The sequence below is a fragment of the Heterodontus francisci genome, unplaced genomic scaffold (assembly GCF_036365525.1).
Source record: "Heterodontus francisci isolate sHetFra1 unplaced genomic scaffold, sHetFra1.hap1 HAP1_SCAFFOLD_674, whole genome shotgun sequence".
NCBI lineage: Eukaryota > Metazoa > Chordata > Chondrichthyes > Heterodontiformes > Heterodontidae > Heterodontus > Heterodontus francisci.
In genome coordinates, this window is record NW_027141531.1 from 19,353 (window position 1) to 45,076 (window position 25,724).

Below are 25,724 nucleotides of genomic sequence, written 5' to 3' on the forward strand. Positions count from 1 at the left end.
TGTTGGAGGTGTTTCCAGTGGGTGTGGCCTTGTGTTGAAGGTGTTCTGGGAGCGGGGCCTGCTGTTGGAGGTGTTCCAATGTGCCTGGCTTTAGAGGTGGTCTAGTGGGCGACATCTGTTGGTTTAGCTGTCTAGTGGGTGGGCCTGGTGTTGGAAGGGTCTCAACAACCACATATTTATATAGTGCCCTTAACATAATAAAATGTCCCAAGGCGCAATACAGGAGCATTATTAAACAAATTATGACACTGAGCCACATAAGGAAATATTATGTCAGATGACCAAAAGCTTGGTCAAAGAGGCAGATTTTAAGGAGTGTCTTAAAGGAAGAAAGCAGGTGGGCAGGCTGGGAGATGTAGGGAGGGGTTTTCAGAGCTTAGAGCCTAGGCGACTGAAGGCACTCCACATTAAAATCAGGAATGCACAACAGACGAGAACGAGAGCAGTGCAGATATCTTGGTGGGTTGCGTGGCTGTCCAGGATGAGAATTTAAAATAAGGCATTGCTTGACTGAGAAGCAGTGTAGGTCAGCGAACACAGGGATGATAGGGGAACGGGAGTTGATGCGAGTTAAAATAAGGGCAGCAGAGTTTTGGATGGCCTCAAGTTTACAGAGAGTAGAATGTGGGAGACCAGTCAGGAGTGCATTGGAATAGTCAAGTCTAGAAGTAACGAAGGCATGAATGAGGATTTCAGCAGCAGATGAGCTGAGACTGGGACGAAGTGGGGCAATATTACAGAAGTGGAAATGGGCAGTCTTAGTGACGACATGAATATGAGGTCAGACGCTCATCTCGGGGTCACATGTGACACGGAGGTTGGCTTAATCTCAGACTGTTGCCAGGGAGAGTAATGGAATCGGTAGCTGGGGAATAGATTTTGGAGCAGGGACCGAAAACAATGGCTTCAGTCTTCTCAATATTTAAATGGAGGAAATTTCTACTCCTCTAGTACTGGAGGTCAGATAAACAGTCTGATAATTTAGCAACAGTGGAGGAGGCGAGAGAGGTGGTGATGAATATATATATTCATCTATATGTCAGAATATAGGTGAAAACTAATGCTGTGCTGGTGGATGATGTCGCTGAGGGCCAGCATGTAGATGAGAAATAGGAGGAGGTCAAGGATAGATCATTGGGGGATGCCATAGGTAACGGTCCGGGAACAGGAAGAGAAGCCATTGCAAGTGAAGGTCAGGCTACGATTAAATAGTTAAGAATGGAAGCAGGTGAGAGCAGTCCAACCCAGCTGGACAGCAGTGGAGAGTCTTTGGAGGAGGATGGTGTGGCCTATTGTGTCAAAGGCTGCAGACAGGTTGAAAAGAACAAGGAGGGAAGGTTTACCTTTGCCACAGTCACATAACATGTTATTTGTGACTTTAACAAGAGTCATTTTGGTACTGTGGCAGGGGTGGAAATCTGTTTGGAAGGATTCAAACATGTAATTCTGCAAAAGATGGGAAGGATTTAGGTGGCAACAACACGCTCAAAGACCTGGGAGAGGAAAGGGAGGTTAGAGATAGGTTAATGGGGTCAAGGGCTGTTTTTTTGAGGAGAGGAGTGATGACGCCAGATTTAAAGGCGAGAGTGACAACAGCTGAAGAGAGAGAACTGGATGTGGCAGGACTGCAGAGCTTTGATCTGATCTGTTGGTTATGGGATTGCTTAGATCTGTCTATTGCATGTTTGTAGCTTTGTGTTGCAGCTTCACCAGTTTTTTTAATTCTTTCATGGGATGTGGGAGTCGCTGGCAAGGTCAACCGTATTTGTCCTTGAGAAGGTGGTGGTGAGCCGCATTCTTGAACCTCTGCAGTCCTTACATACATACAAATTAGGAGCAGAAGTAGTCCATTCGTCCCCTCGAGCCTGCTCCGCCATTCAATAAGATCATGGCTGACCTGTTTGTGTCTCGAATTCCACACTCCCATCTACCCCAGATAACCTTTGATTCCCTTGCCTAACAAGAATCTATCTACCTCCACCTTAAAAATATTCAATGACCCCGCCTCCACCACCTTCTGAGGCAGAGAATTCCAAAGTCGCACAACTCTCAGAGAGAAAACATTTCTCCTCATCTTTGTCCTAAAAGGGCGACCCCTAATTTTAAAACTGTGCCCCCTAGTTCTGGACTCACCCACAAGAGGAAACATCCTTTCCACATCCACCTTGTCAAGACTGTTCAGGATCTTATATACTTCAATCAAGTCTCCCCTCACTCTTCTAAACTCCAGTGAAAACATGCCCAGTCTGTCCAATCTTTCCTCATAAGGCAACCCGCTCATTCCAGGTATCAATCTAGTAAACCTCCTCTGAACCGCCTCCAATGCATTCACATCCTTCTTTAAATAAGGAGACCAAAACTGCACACAGTATTTGAGATGTGGTCTCATCAATGCCCTGTATAACTGAAGCATAACATCCTTACTTTTATTTTCTATTCCTCTCGTAATAAAGGATAGCATTCCATTCGCCTTCTTTATGATTTGCTGTAGCTGCATACTAACCGTTTGTGACACATGCACTGGAACCCCTAGATCCCTCTGCACCCCGGAATTCTGCAGTCATTCTCAGTTTAAGTAATGCTCTGCGTTTTTATTCTTCCTGCCAAAGTGAACAACTTCACATTTTCCCACATTATACTCCACCTGCCAGATTTTTGCCCACTCACTCTGCAACCTCCTTGTCCTCTTCACAATATACTTTCCGACCTATCTTTGTGTTCTCTGCAAATTTAGCTACCATGCCATCGCTCCCCTCATCAAAGTCATTGATATAAATCGTAAAAAGTTGAGTCCCCAGCACAGAACCCTGCAGGACTCCACTTGTCACATCCAGCCAATCAGAAAAGGACCCATTTATGCATAGTCTCTGTTTTCTGTCAGCCAGCCAATCTTCTATCCATGCTAAAATAAAATCAAAATACTGCAGATGCTGGAACTCTGAAATAAAAACAAGAAATGCTGGAAATACTCAGCAGGTCTGGCAGCATCTATGGAGAGAGAAGCAGAGCTAACGTTTCAGGTCAGATGAGTTAAAAAGGGAGGTAGAAAGAAAACAGGGAATTATAGACCAGTCAGCCTGACGTCGGTAGTGGGGAATATTCCAGAGTCCATTATCAAAGATTTTGTAGCAGAGCACTTGGAGAACAGTGGTAGAATCGGACAGAGTCAGCATGGATTTACGAAAGGGAAATCATGCTTGACAAATCTACTAGAATTCTTTGAGATGTAACTAGTAGAGTTGATGAGGGGGACCCAGTGGATGTGGTCTATTTGGACTTTCAGAAGGCTTTCGACAAAGTCCCACATAAGAGGTTAGCGTGTAAAATTAAAGCACATGGGATTGGGGGTAGTGTACTGTGATGGATAGAAAATTGGTTGGCAGACAGGAAACAAAGAGTAGGAATAAACGGGTCTTTTTCCGAATGGCAGGCAGTGACTAGTGGGGTACCGCAGGGATCGGTGCTAGGACCCCAGCTATTCACAATATGTATTAATGATTTAGATGAGGGAACTATATGTAATATCTCCAAATTTGCAGATGACACAAAACTGGGTGGGAGGGTGAGTTGTGAGGGGGATGCAGAGAAGCTTCAGGGTGAGTTGGACAAGTTGAGTGAGTGGGCAAATGCATGGCAGATGCAGTATAATGTGGATAAATGTGAGGTTATCCACTTTGGTAGCAAAAAGAGAAATTATTATCTGAACGGCTATAAAGTGAGAGAGGGGAATATGCAACGGGACCTGGGTATTCTCGAACACCAGTTGCTGAAGGTAAGCATGCAGGTGCAACAGGTGGTAAAAAGGGCAAATGGTATGTTGGCCTTCATAGTGAGAGGATTTGAGTACAGGAGCAGGGATGTCTTGCTGCAATTTTGCAGGGCCTTGGTGAGGCCACACCTGGAATATTGTGTCCAGTTTTGGTCTCCTTATCTGAGGAAGGATGTTCTTGCTATAGAGGGAGTGCAGCAAAGGTTTACCAGACTGATTCCTGGGATGGCGGGACTGACGTATGAGGAGAGATTGAGTCAGTTGGGATTATATTCGCTGGAGTTCAGAAGAGTGAGGGAGGATCTCATAGAAACCTATAAAATTCTAACAGTACTTGACAGGGTAGATGCAGGAAGGATGTTCCCGATGGTGGTGGAGTCCAGAACCAGGGGTCATATTCTAAGGATACAGGGTAAACTTTTCAGGACCGAGATGAGGAGAAATGTCTTCACCTAGAGAGTGGTGAGCCTGTGGAATTCGCTACCACAGAAAGTAGTTGAGGCCAAAACATTGTATGGGGCGAAAGGAATCAAAGGATATGGGGGGAAAGCGGGAACAGGTTACTAAGTTGGATGATCAGCCATGATCATAATGAATGGCAGAGCAGGCTCGAAGGGCCAAATAGCCTACCCCTGCTCTTATTTTCTATGTTTCGATGATGAAGGGTCACTGACCTGAAACATTAACTTTGCTTCTGTTTCCACAGATGCTGCCAGACCTGCTGAGTGTTTCCAGCATTTCTTGTTTTTACTTCTATCCATGCTAATATGTTACCCCCTACACCATGAGCCCCTACTTTGCACAATAACCTTTTACGTGGCACCTTGCCAAATGCTTTCTGGAAATCCAAGTACAGTACATCAATGGGCTCCCCTTTATCCACATGTTTCTCCTTCAAAGAACTCAATAAATTGTTTAAGCATAATTTGCCTTTCACAAAACCATGCTGACTATTCCCGATTACCTTGAGTTTTTCTGAGTGCCCAGCTATAACCTCCTTAATGATCAATTCTAACACCTTCCCCACAACAGACATCAAACTAACTGGCCTATAGTTACCCGTTTTCTGTCTCTCCCCCTTCTTAAATAGAGGGGTTATATTTGCTACTTTCCAGTCTGATGGAACTTTTCCAGAATCCAGCGAATTTTGAAAAATTAACACCAATGCATCTAGATTAGATTAGATTAGAGATACAGCACTGAAACAGGCCCTTCGGCCCACCGTGTCTGTGCCGAACATCAACCACCCATTTATACTAATCCTACACTAATCCCATATTCCTACCAAACATCCCCACCTGTCCCTATATTTCCCTACCACCTACCTATACTAGTGACAATTTATAATGGCCAATTTACCTATCAACCTGCAAGTCTTTTGGCTTGTGGGAGGAAACCGGAGCACCCGGAGAAAACCCACGCAGACACAGGGAGAACTTGCAAACTCCACACAGGCAGTACCCGGAATCGAACCCGGGTCCTGGAGCTGTGAGGCTGCGGTGTTAACCACTGCGCCACTGTGCTGCCCTAACTCATTAGCCACCTTTTTAAGACCCTAGGATGAAGCCCATCAGGACCCGGGGACTTGTCAGCCCACAGTTCCATTAGTTTGCTCAGTACCGTTTCCCTGGTGATTGTAATTTCAACAAGTTCCTCTCTTCCTTCTACCTCCTGATTTATAGCTATTGCTGGAATTATTTTGTATCCTCTATAGTGAAGACAGAAGCAAAATATTTGTTCATTTCATCCGCCATTTCCTCATTATCTACTATTAACTCAACATTCTCACTCTCTAGAGGACCAACACGCATTTTACTTTTATCCTTTTTAAATACCTATAGAAACTCTTGCTATCCGTTTTTAGACTTCTGGCTAGCTTCCTCTCATACTCTAATTTCTTTCTCCTGATTTACCTTTTAGTCATTCTCTGCTACTGTTTATATTCTGACTAATCATCTGACATGCTACACATCTTTGCGCAATTATATGCTTTTTCCTCAAGTTTGATGCTTTCCTTAATTTCTTTAGTTAACCACGGATGGTGGGGTTCTCCGCTTAGAATTTTTCTTTATAGTAGGAATATACTTATTCTGAGTATTCTGAAATATCCCCTTAAATGTATGCCACTGCTTCTCTATTGATCTATCTCCTGGCCTAGTAACCCAGTTCAGTTCAGCTAACTCAGCTTTCATGCCCACATAGTTGCCTTTATTTAAGTTTAAAATATTAGTCTTCGACCCACTCTTCTCTCTTTCAAACTGGATGTAAAATTCTATCAAATCATGGACGCTGCTACCTAAAGGTGCCTTTATTCTGAGGTCATTAATGAATCCTGCCACATTACACAATACCAAGTCTAATATAACCTGCTCTCTGGTTGATTCCAGAACATGTTGCTCTTAAGAAACTATCTTGAAAGCATTCTATGAACTCATCATGCAGGCTTCTATTGCCAATCTGATTTTTCCAGTTTATATGTAGATTAAAATCACCCATGAATATTGCCGCCCCTTTATCACAAGCACCCAATATTTCTTGTATATGCTTCGTCCTCCATTGTAATTACTGTTTGGGGGCCTGTAGACCACTGGCACTAGTGACTTCTTTCCCCTAGTATTCCTCATCTCCACCCAAATCAATTCTACATCCTGATCTCCTGAACCAAGATCATCTCTAACTATTGCACCACCCTTGATTAACAGTGCTACCCCTCCAACTTTACCTAGCTTCCTATTCTTCTTGAATGTTATATACCCCTCAATATTCAGGACCAACCCTCGTCATCCATGTCTCCATAATGGCTACACCTTGTGGTGTAGGTACATCACAGTGCTGTTAGGAAGGGAGTTCCAGGACTTTGATCCCACAACAGTGAAGGATCAGCAATATATTTCCAAGTCAGGATGGTGTGTGGCTTTGAGGGAAACTTGCAGATGGTAGTGTTCCCATATAGCTGCTACCCTTGTCCTTTTAAGTGGTAGAGATCACGGGTTTGGAAGATGCTAGCAAAGGAGGCGTGGTGAGTTGCTGCAGTGCATTCTTATATATGGTACACACTGCTGCCACTGCACGTTGTGGTGAAGGAAGTTGGTGGATGAGGTGCCGATCAAACCAGCTGCTTTGTCCTGGATGGTGTTGAGCTTCTTGAGTGTTGTTGGAGCCGCACTCATTCAGGCAAGTGGAGGGTATTCCATCACATTCTTGACCTGCCGTGTAGATGGTGGACAGGCTTTGGGGAGTCAGGAGGTGAGTTACTCACCTCAGAATTCCAGCCTCTGACCTGCTCTTATAGTCACAGTATTTATATGGCAGGTCCAGTTCAGTTCCTGGTCAATGAAAACCCCCAGGATGTTGGCACCTAATTTTTTAGGTATGCCTGCCGCTGCTCTTGGCATGCTCTCTTACACTCTTCATTGAACCAGGGTTGGTCCCCTGGTTTGATGGTAATGATAGAGTGAGGGATATGCTGGGTCATGAGATTAGGGGAGATGGTGGTATAGTGGTAATGTCACTGGACTAGTAATGCAGAGGTCCAGGCTAATGCCCTGGGGTCATGGGTTCATATCGCACCACAACAGCTGGTGGAATTTAAATTTAATTGATAGAAACCTGGAATTGAAAGCTAGTCTTAGCAGTGGTGACATGAAACTATTGTCGATTGTCGTAAAAATCCATCTGGTTCATTAAAGTCCTTTAGAGAAGGAAATCTGCCATCCTTACCTGGTCTGGTCTACATGTGACTCCAGACCCATGGCAATGTGGTTGACTCTGAACTGCCTTCTGAAATGGCCAAGTAAGCCACTCAGTTCAAGGGCAATTAGGGATGGGCAACAAATGCTGGCCTAGCCAGCGACGCCCACATCCCATGAAAGAATAAACAAAAACACATTGTGGTGGAATACAATTCTGTTGCTGCTGATGGCTCACAGCGCCTCATGGATGCCCAGTGTTGAGATGCTGGATGTATTCTGAATCTATCCCATTTAGCATGGTGGTAGTGCCACACAACATGCTGGAGGGTGTCTTCAGTGTGAAGACAGGACTTGGTCATAAGGACTGTGTGGTGGTCACTCCGAACAATATTGTCAGGGATACCTGCACCTGGAACAGGTAGTTTGCTGAGGATGAGGTCAAGTAGGCTTTTCCCTAGTGTTGGTTCTCTGACCACCTACTGAAGGCTAGGTTGGCAGATATGTACTTCAGGAGTTGGCCAACTTGGTCAGTGCTACCAAGCCACTCTTGGTGATGGACATTGAAGTCCCTCACCTAGAGTATTTTCTGTGCCCTTGGCATGGTGATCCATCTGGTTTTATTCTTATTTGACTATTTGCAGACAGTACCAAATTGGGAGAGACAGTGTGATCAAACGAGACAGCTCAGTGCTTCTTCCAATTGGTATTCACATGGAGAGGCACTGATTCATCAGCTGAAAGAGGGTGGTAGGTGGTAATCAGCAGGAGGTTTCCTTGTCCAGGTTTGATCTGATACCACGAAACTTCATGGGGTCTGGAGTCAATGTTGAGGACTCCCAAGGCCACTCCCTCCCGACTGTATACAATGTGCTGCCACCTTTGCTGGGTCTGTTCTTACAATGGAACATGACATACCCAGGAATGGTGATCGAGGAGTCTGGAATATTGGCTGTAAGACATGATTCTGTGAGTATGTCTACGTCAGGCTGTTGTTTGACTCATGTATGGGACAGCTCTCCCAATTTTGGCACAAGTTCCCAGATATTAGTGAGGATGACTTTGCAGGGTTTACTGGGCAGAGTGTGCCCTTGTTGTATCTGGTGCCTAGGTTGATGACGGGTAGTCCGTCTGATTTTATTCTTATTCGACTATTTGCATTCAGTACCAAATTAGGAAAGGCAGTGTGATCAAACAAGACAGCTCAGAGATTAGAGAATGAATTGGATGCAATATATGAGTGAGTTGAACAATGGGAGATCAAATTTAATTTACAAGAGAGGGAACTCCTCAGGTACTGAAGCAGTCCGTGTCCATATGCAGCAAGACCTGGACAACATTCTTGGCTTGGGCTGAAAAGTGGCAAGTAACATTCGTTCCAGGCAATGACCATCTCCAAGAAGAGAGAATCTAACCATCTCCCCTTGACATTCAGCAGCATTACCATCGCTGAATCCACCACCATCAACATCCTGTGGTGGGGTGTCACCCTTGACCAGAAATTGAACTGGACCAGCCATATAAATACATTGGCTAAAAGAGCAGTCAGACGCTGGGAATTCTGTGGCGAGTAACTCACCTCCTGACTCTCCAAAGCCTATCCACTATCTACAAGGCACAAGTCAGGAGTGTGATAGAATACTTGCCTGGATGAATATAGCTCCCAACGACAATCAAGAAGCTCGATATCATCTAGGAAAAAACAGCCTGCTTGATCAGCACCCCATCCACCATCTTAAACAGTCACACCCTCCACCACTGGTGCACAGTGGCAGCACTGTATACCATCTACAAGATGCACTGCAGCAACTCACCAGCCTGCTTCGACAGAACCTTCCAAACTCGTGGCATCTACCACCTAGAAGGGCAAGGGCAGCAGACACATGGGAACACCACCACCCGCAAGTTCCCCTCCAAGTCACACATCATCCAGCCTTGGAAATATATCGCCATTTCTTCACTGTCACTGGGTCAAAATCCTGAAACTCCCTCCCTAACAGCACTGTGGGTGTAGCTACACCACATGGACTCCAGCAGTTCAAGAATGTGGCTCACCACCACCTCTCAAGGGCAATTAGGGATGGGCAACAAAAGCTGGCCTGGCCAGCGATGCTCCCATTCCATGAATGAACGAAAAAATACAATTTCCATACTCTATGGATGGGGGCGAAATAACTTAGGATGAAGAGATCAGGGAGTCTTCAGTGACTCAGCATACAACCAATTGAATGTGGAACTAGAGTCAGAAAAAAAATCACTGATAATTGTGATCAAACTGTACAGGGATCCAGTCAGAGCCACCTTGAGCAGCGAGTCCAGTTCTGAATATATTAGAAACAACTGAGAGTAACAGAAAAGTGGGTGGGTGCAATGGGTTAGATGACAGCCTATTACCACTGTGTCTGATGCCACCCAACACCAAGGGGACAGAGTCTACAAGTCTTCTGGTTCTAAGCCTCCTATGCTATGACACTGTTTCAATCCAGGTCCTAATGGCCCAAAATAAAACTAGCTCTAATTTAGCCCAAAAAGCGTGCAATTTCAGGGATGCTAGGGTGTGTCACACTGTCCCAGGATGGCTCAGACTTCAGAGGTTGAGTGCATTGAGGCACTTTATAGGGACAGTACCGAGGGAGCTTTACCCTGTATCTAACCCCGAGCTGTACCTGCCCTGGGAGTGTTTGATGGGGACAGTGTAGAGGGAGCTTTAGTCTGTATCTAACCCCGAGCTGTACCTGCCCTGGGAGTGTTTGATGGGGACAGTGTAGAGGGAGCCTTAGTCTGTATCTAACCCTGAGCTGTACCCGCCCTGGGAGTGTTTGATGGGGACAGTGTAGAGGGAGCTTTACTCTGTATCTAACCCCGTTTTGTTTTTTTTTAACCCTTTTTTTTATAAGTTGGCCTTTATACCCCAGGCCCATTTTATATATTTTATGTCGAGGGGGCCTTTATTCCTCAGGCCCCCTTTATATACATTTTTTAAAAATAACTTTATTAAAACAGATAAATAAACCAAAAACTCAAATTAAAATGCCATTCTCGGCGTTGACAATGCACGCCAGTCCCTGCGGTGCCCACTGGTCGCGGAAGGCTTTAAGCGTACCAGCGGACACCGCATGCTCCTTCTCCAGGGACACCCGGGCGCGAACGTAACCGTGGAAGAGGGGCAGGCAATCAGGGAGGACGGTCCTCCTGACGGCCCGCCGCCTGGATCTGTGAATTGCCACCTTGGCCAGGCCCAGGAGCAGACCGACGAGGAGATCCTCCTCCCGGCCCATGCCCCTGCGCACCGGGTGCCCAAAGATCAGGAGCATGGGACTGAAATGCAGCCAAAACCTGAGGAGCAGCCCCTTCAAATACTCAAACAGGGACTGCAACCTCACACACTATACACATGGAATACGGACTGGTCCAGGCTGCAGAAAGTACAGGCGGCCTGGGATTCCGTGAACCTGCTTAAAAGTCGATTGCACGGGACTGCCCTGTGCAACACCCTCCACCCCAGGTCCCCGATGTAAAGGAGGAGGACTCCCGCGTAGAGAGACCTCCATTGGGGTTTCCCCTTGCCACCAGATGGCAAAGTGGACCGCCAGGGCGTGTCCGGCCAGCTGACGAGGGCGAGGAAGTGGAGAGTGTGCAGGAGCAGCCTGTAAAGGAAACCCCTCCGTGCCGATTGGAATGGCACAGAGGGCATTTCCAAGAGGCGGCTCGGGTTGTGCAGGACCGGCTCCCGAGGAGGGTTTCGGGGCCTGGGACCAATGAGCAGTTCTGGCTGAGCGGGGGTCAGCTCGGCCAGGAGCGCACTGCTCTCCCACCCGCAGTGAGGGGCGTCCCGGGGGCTTCGGCTACTCCTCCGCCCACAGGTCCATCCCTGGAGTTGGTCGCCCGGACAGCTGAGGCGCTCTCCTCTACCGGCGGGGGAGCGCCCTGACCGGAGGCGACCACGTTCCAGACTCTGAATAGATACCAGTAAAAGACAGGCAACTCCCTCAGAGAGGCGCAGCTAACGATCTCCGCCGGGAGCTGTGTGTCGTCTTGAAGGCAGTGACACTGGCGGAAAAAATACGTCGCCAGCGCACACCATCTGGGAAGACGCTCGACGTCCAGGTATCTCTGCAGGGTCCAAAGGCGGAGAGTCGCAGCCTGGGTGCAGACGCACACCAGCGACTGGCTGCCCTCCTTGATCGGGAGACTCAGGACTGCGGCAGAGACCCAGTGTTTCCTCTTGCCCCAGAAGAAATCGACGAGTTTCTTCTGGATCTTGGTGGCAAATGCAGGGGGCGGGGCCAAGGTGACCAACTGGTACCACAGCATTGAGGCCACCAGTTGGTTTATCTCCAGCGCTCGGCCCCTGTAGGAAAGCACTCGGAGCAGTCCTGTCCAGCGCCCCAGCCGAGTGGTGGCTTTCGCCTCCAACTCCTGCCAGTTTGTCGGCCAGGCTTCCTCAGCGGGGCTAAGGTGGACTCCCAGATAGAGGAGGTGCATGGTACTCCACGCAAAAGGTGTTAACTCCTCCGGTAGTGAGTCCATCCGCCACTGACCCACCAGGTGTCCGGAACATTTCTCCCAATTGATCCTCGCAGAGGACACGGCAGAAAAGGTCTGCTGGTAGTCGTGCATCCTCTGCAAGTCTGACAGTGTAGAGGGAGCTTTACTCTGTATCGAACATATGTTGCTGCTGCCCTGGTAGAGTTTCTAAAATTACCATAATTCTCAGGATATGGGGATCGCTGCCAACAGCAGCATTTATTGTCCACTTCTAATTACCCTTGTCAACATAGGAGCAGGAGTAGGCCATTCAGCCCATTGAGACTGCCCCGCCATTCAATACAATCATGGCTGATCATCCACCTCAATACCTTTTTTCCACGCTATCCCCATATCCCTTTATATCATTTGTATTTAGAAATCTGTCAATCTCTGCTTTAAACATATTCAATGACTGAGCTTCCACAGCCCTCTGGGATAGAGAATTCCAAAGATTCACAACCCTCTGAGTAAATAAATTTCTCCTCATCTCTGTCCTAAGTGGCTTCCCCCTTATTTTGAAATTGTGCCCCCTGGTTCTAGACTCCCCAGCCAGGGGAAATATCTTAGCTGAATCTACCCTGTCTATCCCTTTAAGTATTTTATAGGTTTCAATGAGATCACCTCTCATTCTTCGAAACTCCGGAGAATACAGGCCCAGTTTCCCCAATATCTCCTCAGAGGACAGTCCTGCCATCCCGGGAACAAGTCTGGTGAACTTCGTTGTACTCCCTCTATGGCAATAATATCCTTCCTAAGGTAAGGGGACCAAAACTGCACACAGTACTCCAGGTGCAGTCTAACCAAGGTTCTATATAATTGAAGCAAGACTTCACTCTCCTGTACTCAAATCCTTTTGCAATGAAGGCCAACATACCATTTGCCTTCTTAATTGCTTGCTGCACCTGCATGCTAGCTTTCAGTGACTTATTGACAAGGACACCCAGGTCCCTTTGTACATCTACACTTTCTAATCTCTCACCATTTAAGAAATACTCTGCACATCTATTCCTCCTACCAAAGTGGATAACCTCACATTTTTCCGCATTATATTCCATCTGCCATGTTCTTGCCCACTCACCAAGTCTATCCAAATCTCCTTGAAGCCGCTTTGCATCTTCCTCACAACACACATTCCCACCTAGTCTTGTGTCATCTGCAAATATTACATTTGGTCCCCACATCCAAATCATTGATATATATTGTCAACAGCTGGGACCCAAGCATTGATCCCTGCGGTACCCTACTAGTTACAGCAGCCAACATAAGAATGACCCGTTTATTCCCACTCTCTGCTTTCTGCCTGTTAACCAATTCTTAATCCATGCCAGTATATTACCTCCTATCCCATGCGCTTTAATTTTGCTAACCAACCACCTGTGGGGGACTTTATCAAAAGCCTTCTGAAAATCCAAGTATACCATGTCTACCAACTCCCCTTTATCAATTCTGTTAGTAACATCATCAAAAAATTCCAACAGGTTCGTCAAACATGATTTCCCATTCATAAATCCATGTCAAGGTGGTAGTGGGCTGTCATCTTGAAATACTGCAGTCTATGCTGCCAAAGTGTGGTCAGGTAGGGAGTTCCAGAATTTTGCCCCAGTGACGATGAAGGAACAGTGATAAATTTCCAGGTTGGGATGGTGTTTGACTCAGAGGGAAATCTGTAACTTATGGTGTTCCCATGCAGCTGCTTCCTTTGTCCTTCTGCAGTGTAAGAGCAGGAAGCAGACACCTTGGCTGGAGTCCATAGTCAAGGATCAGGAGTAGGCCATTCGTCCCATCATATCCGGCTCCTTGTACTCCCCTGCTCTTTCCCAATCAGTGAGAAGTAATCAGGAGCAGGGAGCCTGGCTGGGGTCAGAGGGCAACCATTGGCAGCTGCGGCACCGACTGGAGTTGGGGGGCAACCATTTGGAGCAGGGACCGTAATTTGATTTCTTCGTCGACAAAATATAATGTTTAAAAACTGGGTCAAGTCTTAAATCCGTTAAAACCACAAGGTAGTGAAACATGAATCGGGGGCTGTTGGGTTGTACAGTGAAGTTATTCCTTGCCTAAATGGTGTCTTCCATGACTCAGCAGTCGAACATTACTGTCTGAGCCAGAAGCGAGTGAAGAACGTAAAATAGAAGCTGAATTTTTCAAATCGATCAAAGTGGATGAAATGCTTAAATAAAGGTACAAATAAAAGAAAGGAATCCTAACTAAATAACCCTAACCCTTTCATAGCCTAAAGGTATCCCAAAGAACTTAACTTTGGAAGTATCATAATGTAGGAAACGCGGCAATCAATTTGTGTACAGTAGGGTCCCACAAACAGCATTCTGGTAATGACCAGGTTTTTTAGTGAATGTTGGTTGAGGGATAAATAGTGGCCAAGACATAGGAAAGAACTCTCCTGCTCTTCTTTGAAATCATGCCATGGATCTCTTACATCAACGAGGACTTACTTTAACAGCTCACCTGAAAGACAGCACCTCTGACAGTGCAGCACTCCTTCAGTGTCCGTCTGGATCACATGCCCAAGTCCATGAAGTGCGACTTGAACCTTCTGACAACGAGGAAAGAGTGCTTCCATTAAGCCATGGCTGACACTTGTTATGACAGTGCTTCTACATTTTTTGTTAAGTTTCTTTTTCAGAACTCGTATTTTAGAATTACGGACATTGTTTTATTTGGGAAAACTGAAAAGGATTCCATGGATGTTTTTCCACTTGAAAGGACACTGAGAAGTCTTGTTTGAAAACAACATTTACTGGATGTCACCTGTCTTCAGATAAATACCCAGCAGGCTTTTTGACTTGGGTGAGATGTTTACAGAGAAGTGACAGGTCAAGATTTAGAGGGGTCAGGAGACTTGACTCTTGAGATATTGTTTTTGGTTTCGCTTTGGACAGTGTGTTGGGGTGTGAACTGTTTTGAAGGCAGCTGGAGAAAACCAGCCAAGAGAGCAGTCACCATTCAGCACCTTCTTCCATCTCTTTGAGAATTCCTGAGAATCAAGTATAAGAAATAGAGAAATTGATGCAGCATTTCTCCTGAAACGCCTGCCAGAAACCCATTGTCGCATTTCTCCTGGATAGCCTGCCAAACTGATCTTCAACGTCACCTGAAAAGAACTGTTCGAGGAAGATCCCAGTGACGACAAACTAGAAAGGGACAACTGACATCTTTCTATATCTTCTCTTTTTTCTTCAAGAATTAGTAAGCATTTGGCTAAAGTATTCTTTTTGTATTTTTTTGAAGGTAACAAAGCTCTAAAGAGAAAATCTCTTCATTTTTTCGGTTGACCAGTGTGTGTGTGTGTGTGTGTGTGTGCGTGTGTGTGTGTGGGACTAAGGTAAAAAGGGAACTTTCATATTTCAATCTGTGTTAATGCTTTGCTTGGTTAAGTCTTGTTTTATAATAAACTGATAATTTTGTTGTTTATTAAAGAAACCTGGTGTATTTTATTCTGGGATAAAAATAGAGTCTATGATTGACCGCATCGGTAACTGGGTAAACATTTAAATATATGTTGTGACCTGTGGAGAAGTGGAATTAGAAAAAAACAGTGCATTCCTTCCACCTCACTTGTAACACACTGTATAACTGCACTGTACAGCCGGTGATCTCAGTAAATAAGGCATGTTTAGATAGCGGAAAATTAGCTATTAAGCACAGAGCAGGAGTCGAACCTGTGATATTCTGCTCTGTACAGCTCAGTTATAACCAGCTGAGCTGCCAGGACTGTGGCTGTGTCTGAGCACAGTATGTTTGCAGCCTCACTGAGCTGATCCACAGGGTGGAGCTGAGTAACATGCTGGTGCCATTTTGTGCTGGGCCCCATGCCCTGCTGTCAGCTGCTGCTGTTTGTGTTCCAGATGACTTGGTGGAGTGAAAGGTAATCCTCAATGATTCATTCAGCAGCCAACCACATCTTCCCCGAATGAAAGGTCTGTTTGTTTGGGATGAAGACAGGAGGTGCCTGTTCAAGAAAGTAAAAACAGGCTCTTTCCAGAACATTCCAGGCTTCAAGGACCAAGCTCCCAGAACACACAGAATCATAGAAATTTACAGCACGGTAGGAGGCTGTTCAGCCCATCATGTCCACGCTGGCTGGCAGATAGTCATCCAGCCTTCCCTCAGCCTCCTCTGTTTCAAAGAAAACAACCCCAGCCTGTCCAATCTTTCCTCATAAGTAAAATTCTCCAGTCCAGGCAACATCCTCGTAAATCTCCTCTGTACCCCGTTAGTATGATCACATTTTTCCAATAGTGTGGTGACCAGAACTGTGCGCAGTACTCCAGCTGTAGCCTAACCAGTTATATAGTTTATACAGTTCCAGCATAACCTCCCTGCTCCTATATTCTACACCTCGGCTAAGAAAGGCAAGTATCCAGTATATCTTCTTCACCACCTTATCTACCTGTCCACCCACCTTTAGGGATCTGTGGATATGCACACCAAAGTCCCTCCGTTCCTCTGCGTTTCTCAGTATCCTACCATTTATTGTGTATTCCCTTACCATGTTAGCCTTCCCCAAATGCATTAGCTCACACTTCTCAAGAGTGAACTCCATTTGCCACTGTTCTGCTCACCTGACTAGTATCTTTCTGCAGTCTACAGCTTTCGTCTTCATTATCAACCAAACAACAACAACTTATATTTATACACCACCTTTAACATAATAAAACATTCAATGGTGCTTCACAGAAACATTATAAAACAAAGTATGACACAGAGCCACAAACAGAATTATTAGGTCAGATGACCAAAAACTTGGTCAAAGAGATGGGTATTTAGGAGTGTCTTAAAGGAAGAAAGCAAAGTGGAGAGGTATAGGGAGGGTGTTCCAGAGCTTGGGGCCTAGGCAACTGAAGGCACGGCCACTAAAGGTGCAGCAATTCAAATTGGGGATGCTCAAGAGGACAGAATTAGAGGAGCACAGGTATCTTGGAGGGTTGTGGGGCTGGAAGAATTTACACAGATAGGGAGGGACGAGGCCATGGAGGAATTTAAAAACAAGAATGGGAATTTGAAAATCAAGACATTGCTTGACCAATGTAGGTCAGCGAGCACAGGGATGAGAGGGGAACAGGACTTGGTGCTAGTTAAGGTACAGGTAGCAGAGTTTTGGATGACCTCAAGTTTACGAAGGGTAGAATGTGGAAACCAGCCAGGAGTGCATTGGAATCACCAAGCCGAGAGATAACAAAGACATGAATGAAGGTTTCAGCAGCAGATAAGCTGAGGCATGGGGAAAAATCAGGCAATGTTACTGAGATGGAAATAGGCGGACTTAGTGATGGCAAATGTGACATCGAGTTTGTGAACAGTCTGGCTTAATCTTAGACTGTTGCTAGGGAGAGGAATGGAATTGGTAGCTAGGGAATAGAGTTTGGAGCGAGGACTGAAAACAATGGCTTCAGTCTTCCCAATATTTAAACAGAGGAAATTTCTCTTCATTCAGTGCTGGATGTCGGATAAGCACTCTGATAGTTTAGCAACAGTGGAGTCGAGAGAGATAGTGGTGAGGTAGAGCTGGGTGTCATCAGCATACATATGAAAACTAACACTGTGCTTTTGGATGATGTCACTGAGGGGCAGCATACAGATGAGAAATCGGAGGAGGTGAAGGATTGATCCTTGGGGTAACACCAGAGATCATAGTGTGGGAGCAGGAAGAGAAGCCATTGCAAGTGATTCTCCGGCTCTGAAGAGATTACTAAGAATGGAACAAGGTGAGAGCAGTCCACCCAGCTGGATGAGAGTGGAGAGGCGTTGGAGGAGGATGGTGTGGTCAACCATGTCAAAGGCTACAGACAGGTCGAGAAGAACAAGGAGGGAAAGTTTACCTTTGTCACAGTCACATAGAATGTCATTCGTGACTTTGATAAGAGCTGTTTTGGTACTGTGGCGGGCGAGGGATTCAAACATGGAATTCCAGGAAAGATGGGAATGGTTTTGGGAGGTGACAACACGTACAAGGACTTTGGAGAGCAGAGGGAGGTTGGAGATAGGACGGTGGGGTCCAGGGAAGTTGGAGATAGGACGGTGGGGTCCAGGGGTGTTTTTTTGAAGAGAGGAGTGATGATGGCAGATTTAAAGGAGAGAGGGACAACACCTGAAGAGAGAAAACTGTTAAAAATATCGGCTACCATGGGGACCAGGAGGGGAAGTCGGGTGATCAGCAGTTTAACGGGAATAGGATTGGGGGAGCAGGAGGTGGGTCGCATGGACAAGATGAGCTCAGAGAGGGCATGAGGCTTGATAGGACAGAAACTAGAGAAATATGTGAGTTCAGGGCTAGGGCAGGAGGGGAGCATGAGAGGAAGTTTGGCTCAGTGGGCTAGTGGAAAGGAGGGAAGGAGCAGAGGCAGCTGATTGGATGGTCTCAATCTTAGTGACAAAGAAGTCCAAGAGCTCCTCACACTTATTGTTGGAGGTGAAAGTGGAGGGGACAGGAGAGAGGGGTTTAAGAAGAAGGTTTGCAGTAGGCAAAAGAAACCGGGTGTTATTTTTGTACTCCAGGATAATCCTAGAATATTGAGCAGTTTTGTCAGATGGAAGCAGGACCCGAAAGTGATTAAAGTGGCTCAGCCATATCTGGCAGTGAATGGCTAAACCAATTGTCTGCCATATACTTTTAAGTCTGCGTCTCTTGGACTTAGGGTAAGCGGAGATGAGGGCCGTATCAGGTGGAACAGTCAGGGTGAGAGAGAGTAATGGTTTTCGTAGGGATGAGGGCATCAAAGTTGGTGGTAAGGGCCAATTTTTGTCTTGTCTGCAAACTTCTTAATCATACCCTCTACATTCAAGTTCAAATTATTGATATATACCACAAAAAGCAAGGGACTGAGTAGTGTCCTGCAGAATCCTACTGGAAACAGCTTTCCAGTTACAAAAGCACCCGTCCCCCATTACATTTTGCTTCCTGCCTCTGAGCCAATTTTGGATCCAACTTACCACTTTGCCTTGGATCCCATGGGTTTTACTTTCATGACCAGTCTGCCATGTGGGACCTTACTAAAAGCCTTGCTAAAATTCATATTGACTACATCAAATGCACTACCCTCATCGACCCTCCTTGCTACCTCCTCAAAAAATTCAATCATGTTAGTCAGACATGACCTTCCCTTAACAAATCCCTGCTGCCTTAGATTAGTCTGTGTCTTTCTAATAAATTCCCTCTTCTTCCTTCTCACCTATACAGCTGAGTCACCCATGGTGCCGTGGTCTTGGCTCTGCCTACACTCCACAGAGGAACCATCACTCTCACCACTATTCAGAACTGAATACTGGTTGCAGAGTGAGATGCACTCATGGGATCCCTGCCCTGCCTGCCTGCCTGGTCCTCCTTGTTATTTGGCAGTCACCCATTAGCTCTCCGCTTTCCCCGTAGTGACTTTAGCAGCTACTCAAGCTCCTAAACCCGGGACTCAAGTTGCTCTAGCTGGCAACACTTTCTGCAAATGTAGTCATCCAGGCCATGAGAAGCATCCATTGGGGAGGGCAAACTTCTCCGTTGTTTCACACTGGACTCTGTTCTTGTAATTACCACCCCCAATATTCCCTTGCTGTGGTATTTTCCACCTACAATTGCCCCACAATACTTTACACAAGGTTTACTTTTGGGGGAGCATTCTTCATGTGACTGTCGACAGGCTATCTGACCACGGGGGGCATCACTGCAAAGTCCAATCCTGTCCTCACCCAACTTCCTCGCACGGAATTTTCAGCAGGAGATCACTTAATCGTGATCTAGAGCAGAAACACTGTTTCATCTTACCTCTTCACCACCCCAGGGGTACTGAGGCTAACTTTAACACCCTGGCTGAGATTAAATAACTCAGCACAGAGCGGCGTTAGCACCCGGGTCTCGTTGCCTTTAGTAGTTGAGCAATGGGAGACGCTACCTCCCTCCAGCAGAATCACTGAATGTTAGTCATAAGGTTAGAACATGCCAAAGCAGGACACGGGAAATAAACCCCTCAAATAACCCCTCTCTCCTCCAGCCCAGCCTGCTCTGTCCTTGATTCTCTCTCTCATTATCATCTTTTCTTTCTCTCTGTCCTCTTATTCTTTTCCCTCTCTCCCTCTGCCTCTTTCTCCCAGGCTGAAACTGTGAATCTATTTTTAATTCAAGCTCCACCATTCAGGTTGCAGGATTTTTCCTGGCAGCCAATCAAAGGGGAAGTGGTCAAGGCGGGAAAGGTTTTTTTGTGACAAACTGAAACTCACCGGAAACTGAAGGTAACAACTGGAATTTACTGTAACAAACTAACCTGGGACTGGGAATCGACCAGAGACATTCTGGGACTGAACTGTAACAAACTAACCCGGGACTGAACTGTAACAAACTAACCCGGGACTGGGAATCGACCAGAGACTAACCCGGGACTGGGAATCGACCAGAGATTAACCTGGCTCTGCGGGATCAGCAGCGGACTAATGCAGTCAGCTGTCCCGGTCGCTGTCCAGCTGGAGCCCGGGCCATACTCGCAGGAACTGCCCCGGGGCTTCCTGCACAGTCTCCGGACTCTCTTCGACATCCTGGACGATGGGCGGCGGGGGTCGGTGCACATTCTGGAGATTGAGTCCCGCTGGCGGCAGGACGGCTCTGGCCGGGCACTACCCCCGGGGGTGTTGCAGTGCCTGCGGAGCGTGGCACCGGCCTCGGGCTACCTCACCTTCGACAGGTTCGTGGCCGGGCTCCACTCATCACTTCTCAGCCCCAGGAACAGCCGGTACACGGGCCACAGAAGCGGACCACAGAACGGCGGCAGCGGCGGTAAGTTTGGGGAACAGTGGGAGAGGGACCTGGGGATTCTCCCCAGTCACTGCAACATCTGGAGATTGATCCCTTTCCCCAGTCATTGCAACATCTGGAGATTGATCCCCCTCCCAGCAACCAACATCTGGGGATTGATCCCCCTCGCCAGTCACCAACATCTGGGGATTGATCCGCCTCACAGGTCGCTGAGTAACATCTGGGGACCGATCCCCCTCACTGGTCACTGAGCAACATCTGGGGATTGATCCTCCTCACTGGTCACTGAGCAACATCTGGGGATTGATCCTCCTCTCTGGTCACTGAGCAACATCTGGGGATTGATCCTCCTCATTGGTCACTGAGCAACATCTGGGGATTGATCCTCCTCACTGGTCACTGAGCAACATCTGGGGATTGATCCTCCTCTCTGGTCACTGAGCAACATCTGGGGATTGATCCCCCTCCCAGGTACCAACATCTGGGGATTAATCCCCCTCTCCAGTCACCAACAACTGGGCATTGATTCCCCCTCCCAGTCACTGAAACATCTGGGGATTGATCCTCCTCCCAGTCACTGAAACATCTGGGGATTGATCCCCTCCCAGTCACTGAAACATCTGGGCATTGATCCCCCTCCCAGTCACTGAAACATCTGGGGATTGATTCCCCTGCCTGGTCACTGAAACATCTGGGGATTGATTCCCCCTCCTCAGTCACTGGAACATCAGGGGATTGATCCCCCTCCACGGTCACTGAACCATCTGGGGATTGATTCCCCTCCACGGTCCCTGAAACATCAGGGGATTGATTCCCCTCCATGGTCATTGAGCAATATCTGGGGATTGATCCCCCTCCCCAGTTACTGCAACATCTGGGGATTGATCCCATTCCCTGGTCACTGAGCAACATCTGGGCATTAATCCCCCTTCCCGGTCACTGCAACATCTGGGGATTGACCCCCTGCCTGGTCACTGAAACATCTGGGGAGTGATCGCCCACCCCGGTCATTGAAACATCTGGGGTTTGAATCCCATCCCCGGTCATTGAAACATCTGGGGATTGATCCCCTGCCCAGTCACTGAACCATCTGGGGATTGATCCCCCTCCCTGGTCATTGAAACATCTGGGGATTGATCCCCTGCTCAGTCACTGAAACATCTGGGGATTGATCCCCCTCCACGGTCACTGAACCATCTGGGGATTGATCCCCCTTCACGGTCACTGCAACATCTGGGGATTGATCCCCCTCCCCGGTCACTGCAACATCTGGGAATTGATTCCCCTCCATGGTCATTGAGCAGCATCTGGGGATTAATCCCCTTTCCCGGTCACCAACATCTGGGGAATGATCCCCTTCCCTAGTCACTGCAACAACTGGGGATTGATCTCCCTTCCCGGTCACCAACATCAGGGGATTAATCCCCCTTCCAGTCCCTGCAACATCTGGGGATTGATCCCCAAGCTGGTCACCAACATCTGGGAAGCGATCCCCCTCCGTCACTGCAACTTCTGGGGATTGATCCCCTTCCCGATCACTGCAACATCTGGGGATTGATCCCCATCCTGGTCACTGAGCAACATCTGGGGATTGATCCCCCTAGCTGGTCACCAACATCTGGGGATTGATCCCCCTCACTGGTCACTGAGTAACATCTGGGGACCGATCCCCCTCACTGGTCACTGAGCACTATCTGGGGATTGATCCTCCTCTCTGGTCACTGAGCAACATCTGGGGATTGATCCCCCTCCCAGGTACCAACATCTGGGGATTAATCCCCCTCTCCAGTCACCAACATCTGGAGATTGATCCTCTCACTGGTCACTGCAATATATGGGAATTGATCCCCTCCCAGTCACCAACAACTGGGCATTGATCCCCCTCCCAGTCACTGAATCATCTGGGGATTGATCCCCCTCCCAGTCACTGAAACATCTGGGGATTGATCCCCTCCCAGTCACTGAAACATCTGGGCATTGATCCCCCTCCCAGTCACAAACATCTGGGCATTGATCCCCCTCCCAGTCACTGAAACATCTGGGGATTGATTCCCCTGCCTGGTCACTGAAACATCTGGGGATTGATTCCCCCTCCTCAGTCACTGAAACATCAGGGGATTGATCCCCCTCCACGGTCACTGAACCATCTGGGGATTGATTCCCCTCCCGGTCACTGAAACATCTGGGAATTGATTCCCCCTCCCCGGTCACTGAAACATCAGGGGATTGATCCCCCTCCACGGTCACTGAACCGTCTGGGGATTGATCCCCCTCCACGGTCACTGAACCGTCTGGGGATTGATCCCCCTCCACGGTCCCTGAAACATCAGGGGATTGATTCCCCTCCATGGTCATTGAGCAATATCTGGGGATTAATCCCCCTTCCCGGTCACCAACACCTTGGGAATGATCCCCTCCCCTAGTCACTGCAACATCTGGGGATTGATCCCCTTCCCGATCACTGCAACATCTGGGGATTGATCCCTTCCCGGTCACTGAGCAACATCTGGGGATTGATCCCCCTCCCCAGTTACTGCAACATCTGGGGATTGATCCCATTCCCTGGTCACTGAGCAACATCTGGGCATTAATCCCCCTTCCCGGTCACTGCAACATCTGGGGATTGACCCCCTGCCTGGTCACTGAAACATCTGGGGAGTGATCGCCCACCCCGGTCATTGAAACATCTGGGGTTTGAATCCCCTCCCCGGTCATTGAAACATCTGGGGATTGATCCCCTGCCCAGTCACTGAACCATCTGGGGATTGATCCCCCTCCCTGGTCATTGAAACATCTGGGGATTGATCCCCTGCCCAGTCACTGAAACATCTGGGGATTGATCCCCCTCCACGGTCACTGAACCATCTGGGGATTGATCCCCCTCCACGGTCACTGCAACATCTGGGGATTGATCCCCCTCCCCGGTCACTGCAACATCTGGGAATTGATTCCCCTCCATGGTCATTGAGCAGCATCTGGGGATTAATCCCCTTTCCCGGTCACCAACATCTGGGGAATGATCCCCTTCCCTAGTCACTGCAACAACTGGGGATTGATCTCCCTTCCCGGTCACCAACATCTGGGGATTAATCCCCCTTCCAGTCCCTGCAACATCTGGGGATTGATCCCCAAGCTGGTCACCAACATCTGGGAAGCGATCCCCCTCCGTCACTGCAACATCTGGGGATTGATCCCCATCCTGGTCACTGAGCAACATCTGGGGATTGATCCCACTAGCTGGTCACAACAACATCTGGGGATTGATCCCCCTCCCAGTCACAACAACATCCGGGGATTGCACCCCCTCCCCAGTTACTGCTACATCTGGGGATTGATCCCGCTCCCCGGTCACCAATATCTGGGTATTGATCCCCTCCCCTAGTCACTGCAACATCCGGGGATTGATCCCCTTCCCCAGTTACTGCAACATCTGGGGATTGATATTGCTCCCCGGTCACTGAAAAACATCTGAGGATTGACCCCCTGCCCGGTCACTGAAACATCTGGGGATTGATCGCCCTCTCTGGTCATTGAAAATCTGGGGGTTTGAATCCCCTCCCCGGTCATTGAAACATCTGGGGATTGTTTCTACTCTATGGTTATTGAGCAACATCTGGGGATTGATCCTCAGTCACTGCAACATCTGGGGTTTGAGTCTCCTCCCCGGTCTTTGAGCAACATCTAGGGATCAAACCCTAGTCACTGCAACATTTGGGGATTGTTTCTACTCCCTAGTCATTGAGCAACATCTGGGGATCGATCCCCAGCTCTGTCGCTGAGCAACATGTGGGACATTCGGGACAAAATCAAAAGTCACATGGACAAATGTAAGTTAATTAATAAAAGCCAGCATGGATCTCTTAAGGGAAAATCATGTTTAACTAACTTTCTGGCATTTTTTTGAGGAGCTAACAGAGAGGGTTGATGAGGGCAGTGCTGTTGAGGTGGTGTACATGGACTTTCAAAAGGCGTTTGATACAGTGCCTCACAACAGACTTGTGAGCAAACTTGTAGCTCATGGAATAAAAGGGATGGTAGCAACATGGATACAAAATTGGCTGAGTGACAGGAAACAGAGAGTGGTCATTAATGGGTGTTTTTCAGGCTGGAGGAAGGTTTGTAGTCGGGTTCCCCAGGGATTAGTGTTGGGACCGTTGCTTTTCCTGATATATATTAGTGACCCAGACCTTGGTGTACAGGGCACAATTTCAAATTTTGCAGATGATATGAAACTTGGAAGCATTGTGAACTGTGAGGAGGATAGTGTAGAACTTCAAAAGGACTAGACAAGTTGGTGGAATGGGCAGACAGGTGGCAGATGAAGTTCAAGACATTGAAATGTGAAGTGATTCATTTTGGGAGGAAGAACATGGAGAGACAATATAGAATAAAGGGTACAATTCTAAAGGGGGTCCAGAAGCAGAGGGACCGAGGTGTATATGTGCATAAGTCACTGAAGGTGGCAGGACAGATTAGAATCATTAGAAAGTTTAAGGCACAGAAAGAGGCCACTTGGCCCATCATGTCTGTGCAGCTGAAAAACGATCCACCTATTCTAATTCCAGCATTTGGTCCGTAGCCCTGCAGATTACAGCATTTGAGATGCACATCCAGACTCCTTTTGAATGAGTTGCCTTAACTAACCTTTCAGGCAGTGAATTCCAGACCCTCACTACCCTCTGGGTGAAAATGTTTTTCGTCATTTCTCTTCTAATTTTTCTACCAATCACTTTAAATCTATGCCCCCTCGCCACTGACTCTCTGCTAAGGTGAATAGACCCTTCATCTCCACTCTATCTAGGCCCCTCAAAATTTTGTACATTTCAATTAGATCTCCCCTCAGCCTTCTCTGGTCCAAGGAGAACAACCCCAGCCTATCCAAACTTTCCTCAGAGCTGCATTTTTCCAGTCCTGGCAACATCCTTGTGAATCTCCTCTGTACCCTCTCTAGTGCAATTACATCCTTTCTGTAATGAGGTGA

The 25,724-nt window shown here is 47.5% G+C and overlaps 1 protein-coding gene across 1 annotated transcript in view; it reads left to right on the top strand.

The window, feature by feature from the left end:
• Nucleotides 1-20,260: 20,260 nt before the first annotated feature.
• The window catches only part of LOC137363991 (suppressor APC domain-containing protein 2-like), a 52,581-nt gene continuing 47,117 nt past the window's right edge, over nt 20,261-25,724 (top strand). The window contains exon 1 of the mRNA XM_068027487.1: nt 20,261-20,764. Within this exon, the coding sequence (XP_067883588.1) occupies nt 20,425-20,764 (340 nt within the window). The 5' untranslated portion in view covers nt 20,261-20,424. The remainder of the gene's footprint in view (nt 20,765-25,724) is intronic.